The 18,914-nt window shown below is 36.0% G+C and overlaps 1 protein-coding gene across 8 annotated transcripts in view; it reads right to left on the bottom strand.

Moving 5' to 3' along the window:
* Nucleotides 1–269: 269 nt before the first annotated feature.
* Nucleotides 270–18,914, bottom strand: part of PDS5A (PDS5 cohesin associated factor A) — a 159,037-nt gene continuing 140,392 nt past the window's right edge. For 5 of the 8 annotated variants that reach the window (XM_058299533.2, XM_058299553.2, XM_071216914.1 and 2 more), the window contains 5 exons: nucleotides 16,298–16,360; nucleotides 15,506–15,654; nucleotides 14,332–14,440; nucleotides 9,585–9,937; nucleotides 270–2,931 (listed from right to left, as the gene is read on the bottom strand). In XM_058299533.2, coding sequence (XP_058155516.1) covers nucleotides 2,928–2,931; nucleotides 9,585–9,937; nucleotides 14,332–14,440; nucleotides 15,506–15,654; nucleotides 16,298–16,360 — 678 coding nt within the window. In that variant the 3' untranslated portion in view covers nucleotides 270–2,927. The remainder of the gene's footprint in view (nucleotides 2,932–9,584; nucleotides 9,938–14,331; nucleotides 14,441–15,505; nucleotides 15,655–16,297; nucleotides 16,361–18,914) is intronic. The other 3 variants (XM_058299563.2, XM_058299545.2, XM_058299548.2) reach the window with 1 other exon arrangement.

Genomic DNA, 18,914 nt, shown 5'->3' with positions numbered 1-18,914 from the left:
GATAGAATATAGGATAGGATAAATGAATAGATGTTTTTAAGTTTCTTGGGTTAAACAACAATCTCTAAAGTTTTCCACATGTCCACTGGAATTTATCTAGTATGTTCTCCCTCGGCCACTATGGAACTTGGCCAGGAAGTTTGATGGTGGCATTTAATTTATCAGGATATGCCGATTCTACAATCTAAATAGAAAAATGTGCAAAGACATTTTATTACCTTGTGACATACCAGGGGGTACATGAATATTCAGGCCTCCACACTACTATATAATGCTGCATTTCTTGGTTTTATTTGAAACAGTGCATATTTTTAGCATTTTATGGTAGGATTTTTTACACTTGTCATTTACACAAATTACAAGGTTCGGCTTCAAGTTCTTAAAAAATTCTAAAAATTCAGCCCATGTGCAGCACAAGAATATGCAAAACTACTTTACATTATACACACTTTTTATCAAAGGAGATACAAAATTCTGGCTTGTAGTTTTAGACAAATATAAGAAGCTTCAAACTAGACACAGAGGGTTAACATTAGTTCTCAAATATAAGTCTGCACTTTTGTGTTGTAGTTCTCTGAGATATGAATACCAAATTCCTAAGGGATCTTACGTTTTCCTTTTTCAAAGGAAAACTAGCAATTTCCCTTAAACAAGTCCCTCCCCATCAGCTTAACCTCTTTTCTATCATTCTTCTTTCTCTTCTCTTAAGGGTAGACACTTGTATCATTTTACAAAATCAGGGATGGGCCATTTACCTATTTATGAGGACCAGATCATTGTAGCTATCTCCTTTCCTGTAAAAATCTAAGCAGCCATAGATTGAGATAAATGATTCTGTTACATAATATGCTAAATATGACTTAACACTCCAGGTAATCTGTGATGCTAGGGAATTAGGGAGGATGTGGAGAGAAGGAAGGTGTCTATCAGGGTGCTTTTTCTTGGTGATAAATCGGAGGACTTAAAAATCAAGTTATCTGATGCTAAGAGAACTTTAAAATCTTTCTAACTAGACCATGCCCATTGATTGCTTGAGGGACTTTCTGGTATTTATGCATAGATATTCTTTTTCAGCATGTTGGAGGCAGTATTTTATACTTTCCTTTAAAAGGGTTATGAAGAGGCAATACAGAAGAATAGCGCTTTCTCTGCCCTTTAAAGAGACATCGTTTTCTGTCATTGGCATCCATTGTTCCCTATCATCCCCTGAAGCCTAAGAGTGTGTATGAGCACATTTAAAAGAATTACCCATCTTTCACTCAAACTCAATATACAGCCAACTCTTGATTATCTATGAGAGCATAAGTGACATATGAGTGCCAGCAAATTTCACTCTTAACATAATCACCCTTGTTTTGAGACAACTCACTTTCATTGTTTTACAACCCATGTACACTACTGCTTGTCAAGACCAGATTATAACCCAAACATTGTTTATTTCTTCTAGTCCAAGCTAGATATATGTAAGGAAACGGAGCACATGCAGCTTTGAGGATGAGCCTAAGTGGACAGTAGAGGACATAAATCTGAGTGTGAGAAATTTCACGTTTTCCCTAAATCAGGTCTTGTAGTATGGCTTCATTATTTCTTTCTAAGTTTATGATTACTGCAAAAGTTAAAACCTGAGGCACAGTCACCATTATATAGATAATTGAGAATTGACTGTAATCGGTTTCATGTCTTTAGCCCTTTCACATTAAAAAAATTCACAAACATAATGATAATGATTAAAAAAGACTACTGTATGACATCTAGAAGCATTTATTTTATGCAAAAACTTAAATATGATTATGTGTACACAAAAGTGCACACATTACCTATGCTGAACAATGCCAAGAAACATAATATATTGATGCAAGAGTTGTGTTCTAAAATAAACATAAAAACGGAGCCCAGACTGGCAGACAAAAGCAAAACAGACTTATTTCCAAATAGCACAATGTTGAATATTGATAGAAATCCTAAACACCTCCAACTTTCCTTACAAAGCTGCCAAAGTCCAACTACTTTAAAAAAATTGACTTTTTTTTTTTTACATCAATAATAAAAATCTGGTGACAAACATTATAAAACCAAATGCTGGATAGTTTTTACTCCTTTAAAATCCCAAATATTCCAACATAATCACAGGAGTAAAAACCATTTTAAAGTGATATGCTTTATAAAACAAACAACAATATGTACATTTATTGCAAATTATATTAAACTAAAATGGAGGGGAAATCAAAAATGAAGTGTTTACTACTTGCAAATCAATAATAATTTTAATTATTTTCTCACTCTGATAAAAATCAGAAAGCAACATTTATAAAATTGCCACCACATCACTTTTCATAGCAGGGAATTGAAATCTGTACATCTCATTTTTGCAGAAAAGTAGGCAGGCAGAAAGAATTATACATAAAAGTTTCCAAAAGGAAAAACAAATATCTGATCTCATTTCTTCTTAAAAATCAATTCAGTAGACTTCTATTTTTTCTTGTGTAACACGGGAATTCCTGGCTCTAAAATTGATGAATTTTCAGTGTCAGTGTAAGGACATTCTGTTACTTTCTTTAAAATAAAAAATGCAGCATGGAAATTAATGGTGTATTATGCTCTTTAAACTCCAGATATGCAAGAACTGGAACCAAGTGTTAAGCAATTTGCTTAATTATTGACTTTTCATAAGAAAAGTCTGGGAAGGGGAGTAGAAGAGTTACTTTTAGCCTCTCTTTCAAGAGTTTCAGCTGTACATTTCCATCAAAAGACTTGTGGTCATGTGAAAAGGAAGTAATAGTTTCTTTTAGTTTTCAAGGCAGAAAGTGTGTGTTCTGAAGTTAATTTCATTTTCTATGCAGGGACATTTTTGAATCCAAGTTTTGTAGTAGCTGGATCCCGTTTCTGTTTGGCCTTCATTTTCTCCCTTTGCAAACTGAGTGTTCTTCTTACCTTGGGGACAGAAGTAGAACAAAGAGCAAAGTTAGAAAAGATGCAGGCAGGAAAACAATCCAAAAACACTTATTTCACTTCTCTAGTTACCCAAAATCTTAAATTTCTGTCCCCTCTCATTTTCCACCTAAGGCTTTACTTGGTTCAAGGAATCCTTCTGCAAACTATATAAATACAAAATACCAAATGGAGAAGTTTTTGTTTTCAGTCATTAAGTGCTACTACTTAATATCCTTTACTTGCTTACGATAAGTGAGGGAAAAAAACCCTAATTTTTCGTTAATACTTTCAAGATTGTAAAATAGAAGAAACTTATATATATTAACCCCAAACAAAAACAAAACCAGGAGGAAAATTGAGCTTCAGTCTGTTAACAGGTTAGGGGGAACCTACCACTTTCCCAGGAGGAAGGGAAGTTTTGACCCTGGGAGCAGCAGGGAGCAGGATATGGCTTCTTTCTCATCTCCCTCAGCTAATTCCTCTTTAGGAAGAGGAAGATCACCTCTGATAGATGAGACCAGGGGAAAGGAATTGAGACTGCTGGGCATGGCCTCATCTTGATTTGTTCTCCTTTGCCTAGAGAAGTGCATTCTGTTCCGCCTGCTACCGGGGGAGGCCTCTGGTTGTTCGACTATGTTGTACCACCATGCCCGTATCATTCCACATTTTTAATCAGCCTCTGAGTGCTAAGATTGTGTCTACTTCTCAAGAATTCCAAACTTGGGAGAGAACAAGAGTTGTTTAATTATATTCCTTATATATTTTATAAAGGTAATAATGCTATCAAGGGGGGTGATTATTATATTCTTACAGAGGTATTAAATTATAATCTCATAATACAGAGAACAAGTTTAATAATATGATACAAAAGAATCCTCTATAAGCTGCCTGCTGCACCTTTAGGAAGCCTCCCTTTACTAGCTCTGAGTCCTCAGTATCTTCCTGGCTGCTCTCACAGAATTTTAAACGATCCAGATCACTCGAAGAATTTCCTGGACTTGACTCTATATCCCAAAGTGAATCGCCATCACTTCCGAGCACTTGACCTCTGAAAAATTTCACATTATTTTGACAAAAATACACTTGTTACTGAAGTAGTATGCATATCAAACTAATATATAATTAACACATGATGGTACACACTTAGGGGTTACTTTAATTCCAAGATATAAACACGTGTTATGGGGAAACCTTCTTAATTGATAAAGGAGCATAGGAAATCACGAATTCTTTACTTGAGGATAGAAAATTCAAGATCCTTGAACACTACCACACTAAGCATGCTAAGTGAAAAAAGTTCATCCAAGGATGGGAAAATATTGTCTGTTATCCTATAGAAATTCTTTTGAAATCTACAATTTCTCAGAAATTCCAAGTTTGAGATCTCCTGTTGTTTATGCACTGATGTGTTTATTGATAATCACTTCTTCATGGAAGAATCTGGCTTTAACTCTAAGCAAAACAAACTCAAGAATCAACAGAACCAATAAAAACATATTTTTAATACAAAATGTTTGGAATTATTTGCCATCTGCATAATAGCTCAAAGACATAAAGGAAAAACCAGTGAACGTCACAACGGAAAGGATCAGTGCTTCACCCATAGCTTGCACAGGGCCAACATTAGACATCTAGTTGTTCAGACAGTTTTCTCACTGTAGTACAAATGGCTCATTTTTTATAAATATGAGTATCTTGAGACCATACAGTGTGAATTGAAGGAATTTTTCAAATGAAGTAATAAGTCCAAATACAGCCCAAAATATAAACAGGAACATTTTGAAAGCCACAAAAAAAGTAAATGGCTGACGGAATATGTTTAATGCAAAAATCCAAAGGTATATAACTTTAAATGTACTATCCATATTTTAGTGGAATAAAGTAGTATGAACTAGTAAATGGATATATATAGTGATCATACAAAAATTACTGGTCTGATATTGATGGTAAAAACCTTATTGGAGTAATTCTAGAGGGTTATGTCACATATCAGAAATAAAGGATGATTGTGGTATTAAAATGACTTTAGAGGCTAATACTTAAGAGCCCTGCTTAATAGAGCTGAAGGATTAAATAAGATAAACAAAAGGCTAGTATTACTTGCATATACTAGTACCTGAAAAATGGTTTAAATTATTTATAATAAAATTTCAATAACCATACAATATGATAATAAAATAAATACCATGTAATAAGACAAGTTTTCCAGAGGTGGTGCAAAGTGGACTAGCTGCCTTGAGGAGATCATGTACAAAGACTGACTTAAGAATAGAGGGGATAAAGATTAGGGTGAAGTCAGAAAGGAGAGGCTCTTTTGAGATGCTACTACAGGGAGAGCTATGACCAGAGTAGGAATCAACCATCTGGGCAGGAAAAAATTAAGTGAAAGGTGTGAAGACTCATGCAAGGTCAAGGAATTCTGATGAAGTGGTGAGGCAGTTAATAAGGGATGCTATGCCCGGGTTCAAAGCCCAGTTCTATGTACCATAAAGCCTATATTATTCTTACTAATATATATGCCAGGTACCATACCAAATACTAACCACACATTATTGTAGCTAATTTTCATTCAGCCCAACAATGTTCTTAACATTGGGTGCTTCATTTACTTTATTTTTTTTAAAGATTTCATTTATTTCTCCCCCCTGTTGTCTGTTCTCTGTCCATTTGCTGTGTGTTCTTTGTCCACTTCTGTTGTTGTCAGCGGCACAGGAATCTGTGTCTCTTTTTTGTTACGTCATCTTGCTGCGTCAGCTCTCCGTGTGTGCGGCGCCATTCCTGGGCAGGCTGCACTTTGTTTTGCGCTGGGCGGCTCTCCTTACAGGGAGCACTCCTTGTGCGTGGGGCTCCCCTACGTGGGGGACACCCTTGCGTGGCATGGCACTCCTTGTGCGCATCAGCACTGCGCATGGGCCAGCTCCAAACGCGGGGTTTGAACTTAGACCTCCCATGTGGAAGACGGACGCCCTATCCACTGGGCCAAGTCCGCTTCCTTTCATTTACTTTAAGTTTACCACTTTCAAGAACATCTGATCTCTCTTGGCCTCCCTTTCTCCCTTAAAATGCAGACTACATTTGGTCTGTTTGGTTTATACCTACGCTCATTTAAAACTAGTGTTTTATTTAATAATTATCTACGTATAAATTCTTCCATTTTATGGAAACTATCATATAAATGAAGGAACTTAGCTCTTTAAAACAGGCAAGTAAATATTTTCAAAACATACTCTGTAATACCAGTTTTCTGAGAATGTGTAGTGTCTGTAGATTGAGACTTAATTAAAAAAAAAAAAAAGACTTAATTTTACTCTTCAAAGTACAATACAATGTGGTCACTACAAACTCAGGAGTCACGCTGCCTGGAGTTTAATCCAGGTTCCACCGCTTTTATGTGCAAAGTGACCAAAAACTTCATAAGCTCTCTGTGCCTGAATTTTTCCTTTTTGTAAAATGGGGATATAGCAGTTTGATATTATTGATGAATTCCAAAAACAAATATTGGATTATGTTTGTAAACTGGTATTTTCCTCTGGGCATATGAGATTACATTGGATTCAGAGGTTTACTTGATTAAGTAATTAAGTAAAGATTACTTAATCAAGTAAACCTCTTATGTCAGTAGGGTGTTAAGTACCCACTCCTTGGTGGGTAGGGACTTGCAGATAAAAGGCATGGCAAAGGACAAAGTTGGAGGGTTTTTGATGTTGGAGTTTTGATATTGGAGTTTGATGTTGAAGCCTTAAGCTGGAGCCCCAGGAAGTAAGCTCACAGAGGAAAGAGAAGCAAGCTGAAGGAAGGAACCTAGGAAGCCTGAACCCTCGCAGCTGTCGGCAGTCATCTTGCTCCAACATGTGAAAATACACTTTGGTGAGGGAAGTAACTTATGCTTTAGGGCCTGGTATCTATAAGTTCCTACCCCAAATAAATACCCTTTATAAAAACCAACTAATTTCTGGTATTTGCACCAGCACCCCTTTGGATGACTAATACACGGGACAATGATAGTACTTTCCCATATGGACCTGTTTGAAGGATTCAATGAGTTAACAAAGTACTTAGAAATGTCCCTGGCACATAAGAAACATGTTATTAGTTTAGCTATTTTTATGTACTAATTTTGAAATAATTTTATCTTTATCAATATACCTACAATGAAAGTTTTCTGCTCTCTTCTTTAGCTAACAAGCTAGGGAAATAGCATTTGTGAGGGTAAGTACCTATCCATTTTGGATACTATTGTATTTCTAACACAGTACAATGCCTGGCACTTGAATCCATTTTAGTACTAGTTAAAAGAACGAATGAAAGAGAAGTAGTAGAAGGAACAATACTGATGTGTCTTAAAATGTTTCTATGTAAGTGGTTAGTATGAACAATATAGCTTCTGGAGTAATTTAGGTTTCTGTGAATAACTATTCAGAGAATTCATGAGATTTCCAAGCCTAAGCTACAAAGCTAGCTTTTAAGGGCAGAGTTGTATATTAAGCCCAGGAAAGAATGGAAAAGACAAAAGGAGGCCTGGGAAAAGGTATCAGAATTTCCTTCTATGTTTCATTAATCATGACTTAGGAGTCAACCATTCAATCAGAAGTTCTAGAAATATGTGTGCAAAATGCCTGATCAACTGAATTGACACAGGTACGATGTTGTCATGAACATTTGATTTAACCATTTAACATTTCAAAGATTAAAAAAAAAAATCACATGGGGTGCGGGTGTAGCATAGTGGTTGAGGGCCTGCTTTGCATGTACAAGGTCCCAGGTTCAATTGCTGGTACCCGCTAAATATATGTGTGTGTGTGTTGTGTGTGTGTGTATATCACAAAATTCTGCAGTTCGGATATACACTCTACTAACTGGCACAGTGAACACTTCTGAGATGCTTGTCTACTCCCAAAAAAGAGAATATTTTAGGATTTTTAAGAACAAATATCATCTTAATTCAAAATTGGTCTCTGGCATACAAGCCCCACCCCCACCCCTCATTTTTAAAAAATAATGTTGGGGTGTATGGTGTAGCTAAGTAGAAACAGATTTTACAATGCTCTAAAATTCAGAAGAAAGATCTGTTTACTACTGAAAAGTTTTCAGGGTCATAGTATTAGTATGTACCTTGGATATTTTGGTTAGATGACAAAGTAAGCTGCTGTGAGGTAAGGTCATGTGGCTCAGGAGGCCTGTGTGATGAGCAAAACGTTTTTGTATGGATGCAGAATGACCAGGATAGTTAATTCTAGAAATGCTTTAGAGAAGTCTGGCAAACTCCAAGGCAACTAACTGTTTAACTTAAATCCTTCGGAGTTTTCAGAATCTTCATCCGTACTTAGGGTTTTCCAAAGTCATTTTAGGAGGAACAAAATTGTAGGAATTTGTTTTTACAGGCAAAGGTCATTACTTTACTGCATGTTACTTTTATATATGCAAAACTAATTTGAAAATAGTAAGAAGAACTATTAGTTTGTAATTCTGGAGTACGTAGAGCAGGGTGTATCCAAACATGGTTGGAAAATCAGAAGCACTTGGAAAATATAGACATTAAATAGCTCTAAACTTCAGAATTTCATAAATGATAATTTTAAAAATGTACTTACACCACATTTGTTTCAGTGACATTGCACTTTATAAAAATACTGAGGGGGAAGCGGACTTTGCCCAGTGGTTAGGGCGTCCATCTACCACATGGGAGGTCCATGGTTCAAACCCCGGACCTCCTTGACCCATGTGGAGCTGGCCCATGCGCAGTGCTGATGCATGCAAGGAGTGCTGTGCCATGCAGGGGTGTCCCCCGCGTAGGGGAGCCCCACATGCAAGGAGTGCACCCCGTAAGGAAAGTCGCCCAAAGGGAAGGAAAGTGCAGCCTGCCCAAGAATGGTGCCACACACACGGAGAGCTGACACAACAAGATGATGCAACAAAAAGAAACAGATTCCCGGTGCCGCTGATAAGGATAGAAGCAGTCACAGAAGAACATACAGCAAATGGACACAGAGAGCAGACAAATGGAGGAGGGCAGGGGGGAGAGAAATAAATAAATAATAAATCTTAAAAAAAAAAACCAAAACAAAACAGAGGCAGAATTGGTAGAAGTCCTGAGATTATCAAAGCTGGGACTCTTCCTTAGGAGGAACTTTGGTGCTTACAATCTAATTCAGGGGTATATGATTTAGGTATACAAGAAGGCAAAAAGAAGGGGAATAGAAGGGACTAAGTTCTACTTGTACAACAAGTATAGAAGTAACCATTTTCTAGATCCTCAAGTGGGGCACTATTTTAATAGTGTGGAGGATCTGGGATTCTAGCTCCAAGGATGATCAAAGTTAGCAGCTGTGAGGCTGTTTTATTTCAAGAAGATGAGGTAGGACATTGGTTTTTGTTAGGATTAACTGTAACAAGGGGGATTAAAGAACTGTTCCTGTTTTAGGCTTCTATCTTCTCCATTTTGGGACCTTTTTATCTAAGAGATAGCCCTTAATGAAAGGAAGGAGACCTCTCTTTAAATTGGTACCTTAAAACAAAATGCCATTATAACCTACTCAAAGAAACCAAGGGCAATTTTCACTACCAAATGCCTAGGTATTTGAGGTTGACTGGCACATACTAATAATAAAACAAAATATGTCAGATTCATATTCAGAAAGGATAGTGTACATTACCTTTGCAAGTCAATCTGTCTCTCTGTAGGTGTTGCCTTTTTGGCTACATCTTGTAGTTTGGGTGCTTTGGCATTACCTGCTTCCAAACCCCCAGGGCTCTCCTGACTGACTGCAACTCTCTTTCTTCCCTTGCCAATTGGTTTATTCATATCATCATTTTTGGTTGCATTGCTCTGAGATTCAGACTTGGGACGACGTCCTCTTCTGGGTTTGGAAGGGGCAGGTGGTCCTGATTCATCTACTTTCTCATCTGTTTGTTGTTGAATATTCTCTGCCCCAGCTGCTGTTGCTGTTCTTTTCTTCCCTCGGTCACTGCTGATGTTGCCCTGGGTACACTGATCAGAATTAATCTCCTGAAAGAGTACAAAACAATTCTATATATATTAACAATCTGCATTGGAAAGAAGTATTTTGAAAGTGTTTTTAAGGAGTTGGGATTCCAGGCCTTCTAGATTGTTACGTCCCTTTAGACTAGTCCCATGAGGGTAGGGAACTGCATCTCGTGCTTCCATCATGGTGCTTCGCGTGTGCTCAACAAATACATGTCAGAGAGAGAAAATCTACTCAGTTTTGTTATCATACTTGTGCGAATAAAACAGGTCCTTTTTATTGATGGTATGCTCTACAATTTATCACTTTTAAAAAGATGGGTGTACATTCTCATAATTTAAGAACTTTAGTCTTTATGATGTACCTAAATATAATAATCCTTATAGCTCCATGACATGCATGACATGAAGTTCCTTAATCTTTCACTCTATTCATTGTAACTCATCCATCCTAAAAATTTTATCCCTTCTTACTACATCAATTATTAATATTCCACTTTTTCCTGGGCATTTGCTCTTTTCCTCCTTCTACATGAGCATATATATATAAAGCCATATCAAATGTTCAAAGTAGTAAAACTCCATTTTAGTATAAAAGAGGAAAAATGAAGTAAATGAAAATGACTTACAAATATAAGAATGATTCTTATTTATGTAATTAAAATTACTGTAATTAGTATAATTTAATTGACTAAATCCCAAAACACCCAAACTATTTTTTTTTTTTAAGAGGTACCAGAGATTGAACCTGGGACTTTGTACATGCAAAGCAGGTGCTCAACCACCGAACTATACCAGTTCTGCACCAGACTATCTTTTTAATAAAAGTCAAAGGTAGATGATTAATTTTCATTTTCCCCAGAAAAACTTTCCAGAAGATTAGGGAAGAAAAAAAGTACAAATCTGTTATGTTTCAAGAAACTGATAATTGAAGGGAGAAAATTCATAAATCAGTGTTTCTCTCTAGAGTTTATTTCCATGCTAAGGTATCCTCACTTTAAGAGAATGGGTAATACATGAAAGGACAAGAGTAAGCTGGCCACAAGAATTAAACTGTAAAACAAGACACAATGGATTAAAAAAAAAAGAAAGATATGTAAAATCATTTTGGGGCAAGACAGTATTTCTGGGCAAATAAGATGGGGTCAATAGTATGACTGAGTATTATCAAACCTGAAGTAGGAGTCATTCATTAAGTATTAACTAAATGCCTTTTAGGTGCTGTGGCTGTTGTGAACAGACTGGAGAACAAAACAAATTGTTCCTGTTCTAATTAGACTAGTATTGGAGGCGACTGATTAAAAAAAAAAAATTACAAATTATCCCAAGCATGAAGAGGTTAATGAAAAGGGCACTCTGAAAAAATTAGAGGGCACTCCAATTTCTAATTGGTCCTTTTAAAGAGATGAGAAAGCAGCATAAGGTTGGAGAAACAGACAGAGGCCAGGCAATGAAGATCTTATAGGAAAGAAATCTGGGGAAGCAGACATGGTTCAACTGATAGAGTGTCTGCCTATCATATGGGAGGTCCAGGGTTCGAACCTAGGGCCTCCTGGCCCATGTGGTGAGCTGGCCCATGCATGGCACCGCCACATGCAAGGAGTGCCATGCCATGCATGGGTATCCCCTGCGTAGGGGAGCCCCACACGCAAGGAGTGCGCCCCGCACGAAAAAAATGCAGCCTGCCCAGGAGTGGTGCTGTACACACTGAGGGCTGACGCAGCAAGATGATGCAACAAAAAGAGACACAGATTCCTGGTGCTGCCGAGAATGCAAGCAGACACAGAACACACAGCGAATGGACATGGGGGCCGGGAGGGGAGAGAAATAAATAAAATAAATCTTAAAAAAAAAAAAAAAGAAATCTGTTATTCTAAGTGCTAAAGAAAGTCATTAAAGGACTTTAGGGAAGCGGACTTTGCCTAGTGGATAGGGCGTCCGTCTACCACATGGGAGGTCCGCGGTTCGAACCCTGGGCCTCTTTGACCCGTGTGGAGCTGGCCTATGTGCAGTGCTGATGTGCGGACGAAGGGGTGCCCCCGCATAGGGGAGCCCCACGTGCAAGGAATGCACTCCGTAAGGAGAGCTGCCCAGCATGAAAGAAAGCGTGGCCTGCCCAAGAATGGCGCGACACACACAGAGAGCTGACACAACAAGATGATGCAACAAAAAGAAACAAAGATTCCAGTGCCGCTGACAACAACAGAAAGGAAAGGGGAGAGAAACAAAATATATAAATAAATAAATCTTAAAAAAAAAATAAAATGAAGGACTTTAAGCAGGGGACAACATAACCCAATTTACATTTTGAAAAACTCACACTGGCTGCTATATACTGATTTGATTGGAAGGGAGTAAGAATGTTAAGAAAGAGATAAAAAACTACTATAGCACCAGAAGTTGGGTTAGACAAGAAAAAGATAATTAAAAAAAAAAATGGGTAAAATATAAACAGGGAATTCACAGAAGAGCACATGAAATAGTGGGATATTAGTTCTCATACAGTTAACATTGAAAACATTTCAAAATAAATATATGACATGTTGTTGGTGGGTATGTAGTAAAAAAACACTCTCATAGCTTGCTGGAAAAAATGTCAAATATATCCATCTTTCAGGAAATATCTAAAATCTATAAAACAATTACTGTTTTAATCGGCAATCCCATTCCTGGGAACTTAGCCCATAATAATACATGCAATTAAGGGTATATATAAAAGGATATTTATTACAACTTTGCTTGCCATAACAAAAAAGGAGAAACGGTATATATGTGTTTATACAGTGAAAACTGTTAAGACTGTAGAAGGAAAATATGGATACATACAGATTAGGCTGTTAGAAGGAAAATTAAAGAGACTGCATTAAATCACACATGTGATCTTATTTGTACGTTAATTACAATTTGATTTCCCTCAGAAAGTAAATTATAGTAGAGAATATGACTTGTAAACATGCATATCTTTTGCTGGATAAGTTTTAAACACACAAACACACTCAATATTGTGAAATAATGAAATAGTATTTATATATAAATCTTATTGAGAAAATGATTAGCATAAAATGCTCTATTAGACCCCTATCTTCTTTTAGCATACTAATAAGATATTTTTTGGGGGCAGGGGTCACAAGGCTGAGGATCAGACCTTGGAAAGAAATTATCATATTGACTTGTGGCACCTTATTGGAAAGACATCAGACTTTTGCCAAAATATAACTAACCCATGTCTCTTCAGGATACAGTGAGTTAGTTGAACATTTTTTCTAAGTGTGAGGAAGTTAAAATAAGTGTTAGAAACAATATAAAGAAATAAAGCAAAAACAAGTAAAGTTTTCACCTGTCAAAAATTATCTTTAAAAAGTCCAATTTACCACATTATAGAGAAATACATGGCAGAGGCTGGAGAGGATAGAGATGACTGGTTATACTAGACAGACATTAATATTCCTATGAAACATCAGAATTAAAAAATTTCTTTGATAGAGGCTAAAAATATTTAATTATCAAAGCATTTGCATTCTAAACTGCCTCTTAATAAGTATTTTTAAATGTTTGGGGTAATATGCATTTTTATCTCTAAGTTTGTTTAAATCTATCAAGGATCCTTCATATTCAAAGCTACTGAATTCCTGAATTCAGAGAGTTTTTGGTGGTTAGAGTCTGTTACCTCAATTTATTGACATGCTGTTTCAATAGCAAGTAGCAAGAATATGAATAGTTAGATTTATCCAATAAATGGTGGGCAATAAAAAGATAAGCATGTCAAGAATATCATTCCATCAGGGGAAAACACTTGATGGTATCTTTTGCCATTCCTACTGAGGTAAGTTATCAATTTCATTTTACACTTGAATGGAAGCGTAGAGAAGTCAAGTAATCTACTCCCACGTATACATAGCCAATGAGGGGCAGAGCCAGTATTCAGACTCAGGTCAGTCTGACACTCCAACCAATTAGGTTATACTTCTTTCTCTCCTGCACAAATAGTTAAGAAAAGTCAGTGCCACAATTAACACGTCAAAACAACCAAGAATGTAGTTCTTAAAAACTCAAGTTTTAAAGGCAAAATTTCAGTTTAACTAAAAGAACAAAAAAATTCAATCAAAATGAAACAAGAGTGCTGATCCCTGCCAGGGATCTATAAACTTTTGAAAGAATAATCTCAAAAACTCTCAATTCCTAGCCTTTCAAGGCATTAGGTAAAGGTAGTGTGGGGGAACAATACGATTTTGGGTGACCACAGGCAGGATCCTTTCTAGAGAGCAGAAGCCAAGTAAGTACTACAGGGAGTGGTGTATACACAAGTATAATATGGAGTATATATATGAATCTGTATGTTGTAAATTTCTAAAATCCACGAGGAAGTTGTAATAAGAATCTCCACAGGAGAAATCTACTCATTAAATTTTAAAATTTACCTTATTCTTGACTGTGTCGATATTCTTTACAGGTGTCACTGAAATAATTCTCACAGGGTTCTCTTCATTTTCACTAATACCAGTTTCTGCTGCTTCTGAACTCTGTTCCCTGTTGAAACGAAATATAACCAAGGATTCTTTTTTCATCACACGAATCGAAAGTTTATTCTCTTACTAGACCGATAGGGAAATAAAGGCCTAGGCTGGTTTAAAAACCTGGCCAAGTTAAAGAAAAGTTAGTGAGCTTCAGGTCTTCTGTCATTCTAGGCTATTGCTTAATAATATCATGTTATTTATTTCTATTTAACCTTAATACCAAAGGACAGAAATTAATTCTTAAAAACCACCTGACAAAAAGATTACTTGTCAAGAAACAAAATAATATAACTATCCTAACTAAGCCTTATCTCTTAGCCAGGATGGAGTGAAGAAATATAAATCGAAACAAAAATAAAGCTTCAGTTCATACTATAGTATAGAATATTCACTTCCAGTCAGTGTTCTTAATGTTCTGTAATGTGCTGCAGGAATAGGGCTGTGAGGAGGAGAGGCCACACTGGAGCTATGTGCGCCGTCATCATCTCTTTAAACCAGAGCTGCTCCACACTAATTTATTTGGTATTCTAAAATGCTAAAAATGGTTTTAAAACAGTATGTAAGAATAAAATCTTTATTCAAAACTTAAAAGCTGCAGTATTTAGTGTTGATAAGAGTAGGGTCAGATGTAAATTCTCATGCAGTGGCTAAGACAGAGAATGTATATTAAGTAAACATGAATTATTTTTATGAGTGGAAAATATTTTAACAATGTTATCTTTACTTAGCTCATTCTGTATTAATTTGAGTTAAAAACTTAAAAAGACATTAATTCATTTAAAAGTTCTATTTTCTCCTAATTTTCCTAAGTGCTGAGTATTGTTCTTATAGTAAACATTTCAAAAGTAAATGAGTTCTAAAATACTACATATTTTGTAGTATTTGACCATTTGACTTTTCTACACACTTAGGATGCTATGCTATTTCAAAATGCATAGTTGGCTCAAAATTCTGCTAATTAAACTAAAATTCATCAAAATATTTTCTAAAGTCCATTTTGGTACAGTACACTTCAGGAATAAATTCAAATATGAACCAAATGAATCACAGTAACAAAAATAAGTGGAAAAAAATTTGCCTTGATCGATTTCCAGTTGAAGGGTTCAGCTCTGAATTTACATTAATAATATTGCTTCCAGTCTCAGCTCCAGTGCTTCTAACACATGGTTTCCTTCCCGTTGCTGATAAAGGCTTATTTACTGTACCCAGTACTCCAGCAGGTTTTGGCTAAAAATTATACATATACACATGCATGTTATTTTATACTTTACTGAAAGGAATACATATAAATTTAGACACATGTAAGAGATATTGTTTAGCCTAAGCCAAAGGACTGATGTTACCTTGGAAAGTCACTAGAAATAATAATTTGGTAAAACTGTGTTTGTCTTAATATATTGAAGTCATAATCATAAACTCCACTTAATTGTATAACTAGGCAACATTTATTATTAGTTATTGCTCAATCAAAATAAAAACTATTAAAATATAGTGAAATACATAAAAGTCTTGTAAGCAAATTCAGTAGCAAACTACTGAATGTATATAATAGTTTTGAACTATTTACCAAAAATTAATTTTCCTTTAAAACTATTTATTTTAAACATCTAAGTTTATTACACCATTTCTTAGGAAAAATTGCCTTGTGGATTCTAAATAACTTGAAGTCTGTCACTACTGATTGAGAGCAGGTGGGTCAAACCATGAGTGGTTCACCCAGATAAAGCATGACAAAAGCTGCTTTAGATACAATTATACCTAATAATCAGAAACTATAAAATTTGGGGGACATGTAAAGGGTTATTTCTAGGAATAGCAGAAGTTATACATATATGAAGAAAGATCCCAAAGTTATCTAGTACATTAATACCTTTCCTGTTAACAGAAGTACTCTTGTCTCCTCTGAAATATAACTCTTGTCATTACAGAAGTCCTATTAAAAAAAAAACAACAAAGTGAACACTGCATTATTTTTTATTGTCCTAAATAAGACTCTTTAGGTACTGTGCCTTAAAATGAAAATTACATTTGTTCTAACATACATATATTAAGTTGCTGCAAAAGTAATTGAGGTTTTACACTGTTGAAATTTGCCATTTGATACTGGAATACACACTCTTAAATAAATGTGATTATGTTATACATCATTTTAATGTTTTTGCTAATGACTTATTACTTGCTGTTTATTTTATATTTATTTTAGACTACGGAAATGATACTAGACAAAAAACAAATTTGAGTGCTTTTCTTATTTAAGTTCAAAATGGGTCATAAAGCAGCAGAGACAACTTGCAACACCAACAACACATTTGGCCCAGGAACTGCTATGGAATATACAATGCAGTGGTGGTTCAAGAAGTTTTGCAAAGGAGACAAGAGCCTTGAAGATGAGGAGCTTAGTGGCCAGCCAACAGAAGTTGACAATGACCAGTTGAGAGCAATCATAGAAGGTGATACTCTTACAAATTCATGAGAAGTTGTAGAGGAACTCAGTGTCAACCATTCCACAGTCATTCAGCGTTTAAAGCAAATTGGAAAAGTGAAAAAGTTCGATAAGTAGGTGCCTCATGAGCTGACCAAAAATAAAAAAAAATCGTCATTTTGAAGTGTTGTCTTCTCTTATTCTATGCAACAACAATGAATCATTTCTTGGATTGTGATGTGCAACAAAAAGTGGATTTTATATGAGAACCAGCTAGGACCAGCTCAGTGGTTAGACTAAGAAAAAGCTCCAAAGCACTTCCCAAAGCCAAACTTGCACCAAAAAAAGGTCATGGTCACTGTTTGGTGGTCTATTGCCAGTCTGATCCACTACAGCTTTCTGAATCCTGGCAAAACCATTATACCTGAGAAGTATGCTCAGCTAATCAATAAGATGCACTGAAAAAAACTGCACACAAATGCCTGCAGCTGGCACTGGCCAACAGAAAGGGCCCAATTTTTCTCCATGACAATGCCCAACCATACATCACATAACTAATGCTTCAAAAGTTGAATGAATAGGACTACGAGGTTTTGCCTCATCCTCCATGTTCACCTGACCTCTTGCCAACCAACTACCACTTCTTCAAGCATCTCGACAACGTTTTGCAGGGAAACCACTTCCCCAACTGGCAGGATGCATAAAACGCTTTCCAAGAGTTTGTTGAATCCTGCAGCACAGATTTTTATGCCAGAGAAATAAACAAACTTATTTCTCACTGGCAAAAATGTGTGGATTGTAATAGTTCCTATTTTGATGAATAAAGATGTGTTTGAGCCTAGTTATAATGATTTAAAATTCATGGTCTGAAACCATAATTCCTTTTGCACCAACCTAATAGATGCACCAAACAATCAAATCATATTTAATGAATCAACCATAAGTCTAGTCCAAAGAGGAGGACCAGAGCTGAGATGAACCAAAGACTTTTAAAAAATAGTCCTAAATATCCTCAAAGAGTGAAAAAAACCACAGACACAAAGAATTAAAGGAAATCAGGAAAACGACAGATGAACAGAAAGAGAATATCAATAGAAAGATAGAAATTATGAAAAGGAGCCAAACAGAGCTGAAGACCGCAGTAACAGAAATTAGTAATTCCCTATCAGGGTTGAACAGATTAGACCTGGAAGAAGAATCAATGAAGACAAGACAAATGAAATCATTCAGCCTGAGGAAAAGAATGAAGCAAGAATGAAGAGAAGTGAACAGATACTAAGGAATCTCTGAAACACCAGTATTTGCAATGTGAGACTCTCAGAAGAAGAGGAGAAAGGAGCAGCAAGACTATTAAAAAAAATAATGGCTGAAAACTTTCCAAATTTAATGAAAGACATGAATATATACATCCAAGATGTTCAATTAACTCCAAACAGACTCACACTGTGACACAGAATAATCAAACTGTTGAATACCAACGAATAAGAGAATTCTGAAAGCTGCAAGAAAGAAGCAACATGTCACATACAAGGTAGCCTTAAGACTGAGTGGTGATTTCTCATTGGAAACCATGGAGGCAAGGCGGCAATGGGATGACATACTTGCTGAAAGCAAAACCTGCCAACCAAGAATTTTATACCTGGAAAAACTTTCAAAAATGAGGGAGAGATTAAGACATTCCCAGATAAATAAAAGCTGAGGGATTTTGTCACCACTAGACCAGCCCTCCAAGTGATGCTAAAGAGAGCTCTGCAGGTTGAAATACACTGAAGCCACAAGAAGAAATATGGATCTCTGATTATGGGTAACAGTATGGGCAAATATAAATGCCAGTACCACTGTGTTTTTGGTTTGTAACTCCAATTTTTATTTCCTATAGGGTCTAAAAGGCAAATGCATAAAATGTAACAGTAATCAGTGGTTTTGGACTCAATGTATAAATATGCAATTTGTGACAAGAACTACATAAAGATGGATGTAAGGGTATAGATAAGAACATAGTTTGTGTGTATGACTGAAGTTAAGTTGGTATCTAAGCAAAATGAGAGTGTTATATATTTACGAT

Source organism: Dasypus novemcinctus, chromosome 1, assembly GCF_030445035.2.
Source record: "Dasypus novemcinctus isolate mDasNov1 chromosome 1, mDasNov1.1.hap2, whole genome shotgun sequence".
Classification (NCBI taxonomy): domain Eukaryota; kingdom Metazoa; phylum Chordata; class Mammalia; order Cingulata; family Dasypodidae; genus Dasypus; species Dasypus novemcinctus.
Note: the sequence above shows the minus strand (reverse complement) of the source record. Positions and strands in the feature narration are given on the sequence as shown.